The 8,246-nt window shown below is 40.6% G+C and overlaps 1 protein-coding gene across 1 annotated transcript; it reads right to left on the reverse strand.

The window, feature by feature from the left end:
• Window positions 1-6,239: 6,239 nt before the first annotated feature.
• On the reverse strand, window positions 6,240-7,941 carry LOC142160486 (uncharacterized). Its single transcript, XM_075215367.1, has 3 exons — window positions 7,768-7,941; window positions 7,479-7,562; window positions 6,240-6,885 (listed from the first exon to the last, which is right to left on the reverse strand). Exons 1-3 carry the CDS (start codon window positions 7,928-7,930, stop codon window positions 6,257-6,259), a joined length of 876 nt encoding a protein of 291 aa, XP_075071468.1. The 5' UTR covers window positions 7,931-7,941; the 3' UTR covers window positions 6,240-6,256.
• Window positions 7,942-8,246: the final 305 nt, after the last annotated feature.

The following is an 8,246-nucleotide window of genomic DNA, read 5'->3' on the forward strand; positions in this document are numbered from 1 at the left end:
ATATGGATATGAAATTCCTAGGCCAATGTGGGTTTTAAACCTCTGCTCTCTAGTGGAAATCAAGAATGTTTTTCTTCAGCCAACATTTATTTACCTTAGGTTAGTGTTTGCATTCATTTTTATTTACATTGTAACAGATACTGAAGCAGTCTTTGTTAAAGCTTTTAACTTGCCAGTTAGATGACATTGTTATCACTGTTTACATTGAGGTAAGAGGATAAAGTGTCCTTTTATGTATTAAGTGTGAAACTAATGAACTTTACTCCATATTTGTGTACAATCACCAGATCCAGTCTGTTTCTATAACTGTAGCAAGAAGAAGACTCCTATTATATGATTTATTTGCCAAGTCTGACCACAGAGCTTTTTGCAGTTGATCTGCAATTTTTTAATTTTCACTCTGTTTTGTTTTTATATTTCGCGTAGCTTCCTTTTTGGTTTGTTAGGATGTCTCAATTTTAATATATACTAATAAAATTATTCATTTTAATAATCCTACTTCTGCATAACCATTTATCCTGGAGTGCCCCGATGCATAACCTCTGTCCTGTCCCTTTTTTTTTTTTGCTATCGATTGTGTTTCTATAACTGCAAGAAATGTAGTATAACTTTTTTAAATGTAAAATTCCATAATAACAGTTGCAAAGGATCAATAACAAAAACACGTTTATTGTATTTAAATACAGTAAGTTTTTATTTTTAAATGACATGTCCCATGAGTTTCTCTCCAACCTATGGCCAAGTTTTGCTCATGTGCAATTGTACATGAGCAAGGCTTGACCATGGGGTGGAAAGATTTTCATATGTAAATATCATATGTCTTCTCTCTGTACAATAACTTCTTGATGACTGTGGCTGGATCACTTAGAAATAACTTGTTATATACATTTATTTCACCTAGTGTTGCAGTGCACCAATATTTATAATTTTAATTTACTGATACCATGTTGGAAGAAATTTGTTTCTGCAGCTGTCTGAGAAAAGGAAATCCCATGCTAATTAAGCCTTTTCCAACTGAGTGAGCCACAGTTTTTTAGTCTGAATATACAGTAGGGGAAAGTTAGTTTGTTTCTTTTAATCAAGATAGGATAAAAGGTAACTACATGAATAATGCAATTAGTGAGTAATTTAGGAACTCAGATTTATGTGAATTTTGTTAAATCCATCATTAGGGAATATATTGCATGCAGATGCTAATTACCTGATATAATATCTCACTTTGTGGTGCCAGCTAGGAAGGGAGCTGGGTTACTCCCTGCCAACATGTGTGATAAACAGTATATAAGAGCTGTACTATACCATTTGTACTTCTGGATGATTGCTAGTACCGCAAACTTGCCTTTACAAGCCATCTCCCCTTTAAATTTTAGCTGCAAAGTTGCCGATTTCCGGCGGATTGCAGAAATCGGACTTTCATACATTTACCCCCTGGTCTGATGAACAAGTTTGAACCTTTGGTGGCTTCGGCACTAAGTGGTATGTTTAGTGAAAGCCTAACACCAAACGTGGTGTTTGCATAATACCCTGTGGCTGCTTTTCTGCTGAAAATTGGCAAAAACTGATGTAATAATATAGAGAAATCTTGGAGGACAACCTGTTTCAGTGTGCAAAAAAACTTAGATGATTTATATTCCAGCAGAATAGTGACCCACAGTGTACAAATTGCAAAAAAATAACATCCTTGAACAGCCCAGTCAAAGCCAATGTCTTAATCCATTCTGTCTAATGATTTAAAATTTGCGGTCCTCACTGACCCCCATCCGATCTGATGGAGTTCTAGCAGACTTTAAGGGGAAAAAAAAACACAATGGGTGAAAAATTGCAGTGTCCAAATGAACAAAGCTGGCAGACAGGAAAACAGACTCACTGCAATTGGAGTTTGAGGTGCTTCTATCAAGTATTTAAACAAGTGATTGAATGCTAAACACTTTGGGCCTAAGTCATTAAGGAGAGCAAAGCATAAAAAAGGAGTAACATTTGCACCTGGGCAAAACCATGTTGCATTGGAGGGGGAGGTAAATTTAAAATGTGGGGACAGATTTATAGTTGGGGTAGGGCATGTCCTAGATCAACTTTAAATTTCAGTGTAGTAATAAAGCTATTAAGTATTTGTGTGCTAGATGAAAAAACAGCCAGTATTTAACTTATGCGCAAAATAATAAACTACTTTGCACCCCTTGTATTGTAACATGGTTTGTCCCGGAGAACATTTACCCATTTTTTGCCTTAATGACTCGGGCCCTTTGAGTTGATTTTTGGTTTGTTTTAAAATAAATTTAGGTTGACATTACAGGGTGTTTTGTGTTGATCAGTGTTAAGAAATCTTGAGATAATACTTTATGTAGATATATGAACTAGAGCTTAAGATTGATTGAAATAGAAAAACATTTATATATAAGTCCTGTGTGCACTGTCGCTTGAAAGTTTGTCATACACACTGACATGATCAAATGCCAACTCTGAGGAGTCCTGTTAACTATTTTAAGGAGGGGAGTGCCTGTGCAATGTTTGGAAGATGGGTAATTTTAAGCAAAACACTTTTAAAATGTGTTTCATTTTTTATAAATAGACTGGTGGGTAATATGGGGTTTTGTATTCTAGTTAGGTAACCATCAAATTAATAGAATTGCCACACGCGCTTAATCGGATCATCAGGACGGACAAGGTAAATGATGCACATGTCCCCAGCCGTCTACGTGATGTAAAAGAAAACATGATTCATCAGACCAGCCCACCTTCTTCCATTGCTACATGGGCAAGTTCTGGTGCTCACGTGCCCCTTGTGCGCAGCAAGCTGCGATCCACGGTGGTCCGATTCATCAAGGTATGTATCTGTTGGTTTTGAGTATATCGTACGCAAAATGACTTTGCGCATGCCCAGAACAGGGACATAGGACAGTAAACAGCCATGTCTGTTCTGTATTCGAACGCGAAAGACACTTGAGCCTACAATTTCAGGGATGGGGAAGGGGTGTTTTGTCGTAGTCTATGTACAGTAAGGGAGAATGCAACCACGTCTGAATGACGCTCTAAGCATCTTAAAGTTACTTGTTTTTCATCAATATTTGGTGTTATCACCCTTTTGCCTTCAAAACAGCATCAATGCATCAATTCTTCTAGGTACACTTGCACACAGTTTTTGAAGGAACTCGGCAGGGAGGTTGCTCTACACATCTTGGAGAACTAACCACAAATCTTCTGTAGATGTAGGCTCGCTCAATTCCTTCTGTCTCTTGTAATTCCAGACAGACTCGATGATGATCAGACTCTGGATGTCAGATAATGAATCCCAGGACTCCTTGTTAATTATGATTTAAGATAGTTTTTAATGACATTGGGTGTATGTTTATGGTCGTTGTCCTACAGAATAAATTTGGAACCAGACTCCTCCCTGATGGTACTGCATGATGGATAAGTACCTGCCTGAATTTCTCAGCATTGAAGACACCATTAATCCTAATCAAATCCCCAACTCCATTTGCTTAAACGCAGCCCCAAACTTGCAAGGAACCTCCACCATGCAGCCCTTTGGCAAACAAACTGCCTTCTGTTACAGGCAAATATTGCAAATTTTTACTCATCAGCTTAGAACACCTGTTGCCATTTTTCTGCGCCCCCGTTCCTATGTTTTCGTGCATAGTTGTCGCTTGGCCTTGTTTCCACATTGAAAGTTGGTTTTTTGGCTGCAATTATTCCATGAAGACCACTTCTGCCCAGACTTCTCCAAACAGTAGATAGGTGTACCTGGGTACCAGTGATTTTTTTCCCAGTTCTGAGCCGATAGGCTAGAGCGCGGTACAATAATGAGTGTCTGCAGGCAACGGTGATACATTATTTTTGCTGTGCTGCTGAGCACACACTTCGTACACAGAAATCTACAATCTGAAGTAATAGGGGTGCAGGTTCTACAGTCCTAGGCAATGCAAGGAATTAACATTTTCTCTGAAGGAATGCTTGTACAAGTTTACACAGATGCTTACTACAGTTCATGTCTGTGGGTTCTGAGATGAGCTATGTATGAATAACAAGTAGATGCTGACCAGAAAACTGGAGCCAGGAGACAAATATAAGCAGAGCCAGGAATCAGTGACTTGTATGATGCAATCCAGATATCAGGAGTCATTTAATGCAGAGCCAGGAACAGATGCAAGGTCAGGAACAAATAGAACACAGGAAGCTGGCGTATCCAACACTATCACTGGATAAGGTATGCAGACAGGAGAGGTTTAAATAGTGCAGCTCACCAATTGGCTATTCAGCATAAGGTACTGCAGTTCAGGACTAATTGAAAGATGCAAGGAATAGCCAGCTGAATACCTTTTCTCTGTTGGAGAATCTTAACAATCGGTGTTACTATCTCTCTGCACCTTATAATACTGTCCTATTGTCCTTTCCATTGATCCATACTGGCAGGAGAATGTAGCACATTGTAGAAGAGGTATGGATCTCTGTCCCATGACATGACAAGTCTTTTTCTTATTAAGGTCATGGCACTCTGGTCTTAAGTATAGTAGTTTTCCAGTCAGAAAACCAAGGCATTGATCGATCCCATAGTATGACATTACAGAAAATGGGGAACACGGACACTTCAGTTGTCAAACCAATCATGAATTATATACATTAGTGCTACTCTTTATGTAATCATTTGGTCAACTATTTACAGATAAACTGCTGCTGGAAATAATTGCTCTCTAACTCCATTTTCCTTTAAATCGCAGATTGATGTGGATTTGGTGTTCACGAACCCATGGTATTTGTAAAATACCGCCTTGCGGTCAATGGTAAATTCTCTTGCCATTAGAGAAAAATTGTTAAATTACAGTGCTTCAATGTCTCTTGTTTTGAGGGTGCTAGTTGCCAACTTTGACAAGAAATTCTGAGGTGGTGGATGTTGCAGTATAATTTTATTTCTGGGTAAAGTTCTTAAATTAGCTAATCTGTTTCTAGTTGGAATTCTGAGTATTGGCAGCTTTTTTTTGTCATGCAATGTACAGGAGTACCTAAAATGAATAATCTGATATACTTAAAACTGCAAATTCCCATACCGACTCAAACCCATGCAAGAGCTTTATGGTACACTCTTTTCTGTTTGGAAATCACCCGATCACACTGTTGATCTTAGTCTAAGGGCTAGATTTACTATCAGGCGTGTTTGTAAAGCCGCCGACTTTCGGCGGGTTTGCCGGCGGTTTAGCCATCGCCGGATTTACTAACGCTAAACCCGCCATCCAAACGGCCAGAAATGATGTTTTCAAACCCGCCTCTGTATAAAGCGCCGTGACGGTTTCAACAATGCTCCACATACAAACAGCCGGATTTACTATTAGGGGGTTTATAAAGGCGCCGGAAAACCGCCATTCAAAAGACCAAAATGAAAGCGCTGCTTGTGAGCGGCGAGATTGTTCAAACAGTGTGCTGTTTGAGGTATTTGGTCAATCTGAACAGAAGGGAAAGGGCCATTTCATGTGCGAAGTTTGTCCCTTTGGGATTGTATATGTTAAAAGGCCAGTGTCTTGTAATGGCAGTGTAATTTGGGTTTCTTTTTCTCTTCTGTTTTCCCACGATGCAATTTTTTTACTAAGTTCAACATTTGTTTAATATTGCAACAAATCCCTTAACAGAGTGTAAAAGCAATTTTAACTGTACTCAATAAAGAATGGGTTTCTGGCTGATGACTCCTCTGCTGCATCCTCACACATCTGCACAGCACAAATTCAGGCACAAACCCACTAGTAGAGGTGTGTTATAGCGTACATTTGTACTTTGGTAAACCAGGTTCAGCTTACTAGAATAATCTGGTGGGGTGGTTATGTATGCACCTGAAAAGGGGTCTGATATTATCCTGGCTGGCTGTTTTATACATAATCTAGCATTACATCAATTTACCCCACCGATTAGTGCAGTACACACTGAAGCAGAAGGGGTCTGTGTCACATCTGGTGATGTGCAGAGCACAGAGGGCGGAAGGCAGATTAGAGTCCGTCTCATTACAAACTACTACACAATAGGAAAAACATTTATTTCTCTAAAATGTGTTTGATGTGAGTGCAATGTTTGTGACAGTCAGAGGGCAATGTGTAAATGATTTGAGTGCCTAGTTTTTTAAAACATCACTATACTCTTGTTTAATTAGCAGAAAATAAACACTGACACCATAGAAATTTAACTGCATTTATTGCAGTACAACACAATAAATAATAAAGGATAATGCTTATACAAAGTAAAAAAAGCATGAGGCAATAGTCATGTGTTAGCGCTAGCGACGCCTTTTTGCTTGCATATCGCTATGTTTTGCCCCACTCTGTCCTCTCCCTGGCCCACCCCTGGTGCGAGCACCTCTCCTTGGAGGAGTACTCTGTGCCGATCTGCTTGGCGTACTAGCGGTACTTGTGGTGGCCGAGGAAAAGGGTGCAGGCAAGCGGGCAATGAGTTCTTGCTGCAGTTGGCCTGCCAGCCGGGTCAGGTTCGCATTCCCCTCGCGAACGGAGGAATTTAATGCCTCCACAGCCCCAGTCATTTGGGCCATCTGCAGATTGGATTGCTCCCAGGCATTAGCCAGACGATTGATTGCAGCAGGAATTTGGCTATTTGTGCGGTGTATCCGCCTCAACTGGGCCGCAATTTGGGAAATGTTGTGAGTTTGGCTCTCCATGAAGACTGATTGCTGCTGCTGGAAAGCACCAATAGACTGCGCCATTTCACGGGCTGGGTCCATACTCTGAGGTGCCGGCTGCTGGTGTGCTGGGGCTTCAGCAGGGCCAGGTGCAACATCCTGGAAACCAGACACAGGGGCATCCACTGTTTCCAGGGTGATTATGGTTTGCTCATCTGGCTCAGGGGACATTTGGAGGGACTCCACCTGAGGTGCCTGGTATGAAGAGGGCCCTGTGTATGAAAATGACGGTAAGTATATAGGATATAATATGTTTGTATATTGCATTCTGAACACTTGATAGGAAAGAATAATCTTTACAAACTACAGATTGTTTCACAATTTTTGCATTAATGATTTATTGTCCTATGCTACCTGCTTAAGGATGCACATATTATCCTTTTAATACCCAGTATCATATGAACTATGTATGGTTGAGGGGGCTAAAAAAGCATAGTATTTGTAACCTACAAATATTGTGATTTATTACGCAATATCTGGCTAGACCGTGCCTTGGGGTACACAAATCCTATTTCAGTCCTCCCTCTGTGTAGTACATGCTGGGTATTTTGACTTAACTGCGTGTGTAAAAAAGTGAAGACGTTGCCTATAGCAACCAATCAGATTTGAGCTCTCTTTTTGTAGAATGCAATAAATAAAGTAAAGGTATATTCAGATTGGTTGCTCTAGCCAACATCTCAGTTTAGTAAATGTAGCCCTAAGGTCGCATAGCACACCATATTTTAATAAAAAAAATTTTGCCAGCAACATTTCCACAGAAAAACAATTAACTCCATTATTTAGCACAAAAACATAAATCACACACCTGCTTGCTCTTCTGTGGCCGAATCTCTGACTGAAGGTGGAGGTGTAGCTGTAGGAATGGGACTCAACTGTGGTCCAGGTGAATCTGGATGTATTAGAAAAAGCATACAATGTATTTGCAGCAAAAAGCCTTTTACAAATAATAAATCTTTGGAAGACATGTGTTTGCACATTAAAAAACAGTTATAAACAAAATTATTGCCCTTTACATACTGATTGAGTAAAAAAGACACTTTTACAATAAAAAAACATTTTCAATATTGTTAGCTTAAAAAGGACAAATCACTCACCAACTCCTTGGGCAAACGAGGGCGAATCTGTGTCTTGCACATTAATTCCCTCCACTATTTCACGGGGCATTATCTGCCGCAGCTCCTCCTCATAGCTGGTATATTCAACGCGAAGAGGGGGGCCACCACCCGTGCGTCTTGTGGACCTCCTTTCCTGGGCCATTTTTTCCTTCAACCTCCTCTTAATGTCCGAAAATCTCTTGCGGCAGTGCGCCACTGTCCTCTTTAGTGGGCCCACCGCGTTAACAGCGTCGCACACTCTCCCCCACAATTGGTGGCGCCGCCTTAGCGGAGTCCGGGCTGCCAGGTTCCCCAAGATCACCTCGTAGCAGGGAATGATATTGTGCACCAACACACAATTCTCATCATGTGAGAAGCGCACATTCCTCCCTGTCTTGGTCTTCCTGCTCTGTCCTGTCTCCTCAACCTCTCCCTCTCCCTCCTCTGACCCCTCAACCTCCATCTCCCTCTCCTCAGCC

Source organism: Mixophyes fleayi, chromosome 6 (genome assembly GCF_038048845.1).
Source record: "Mixophyes fleayi isolate aMixFle1 chromosome 6, aMixFle1.hap1, whole genome shotgun sequence".
Taxonomy (NCBI): domain Eukaryota; kingdom Metazoa; phylum Chordata; class Amphibia; order Anura; family Limnodynastidae; genus Mixophyes; species Mixophyes fleayi.

What these genes read in the sequence shown, in the direction of transcription:
- LOC142160486 (XM_075215367.1), bottom strand. Translation starts at nt 7,930, where the DNA reads ATGGCCCAGGAAAGGAGGTCCACAAGACGCACGGGTGGTGGCCCCCCT. An exon ending in CTCGTTTGCCCAAGGAGTTG is followed by an intron (nt 7,563 to 7,767) that starts GTGAGTGATTTG and finishes TAATACATCCAG; the next exon opens with ATTCACCTGGACCACAGTTG. An exon ending in GGCCACAGAAGAGCAAGCAG is followed by an intron (nt 6,886 to 7,478) that starts GTGTGTGATTTA and finishes TTTCATACACAG; the next exon opens with GGCCCTCTTCATACCAGGCA.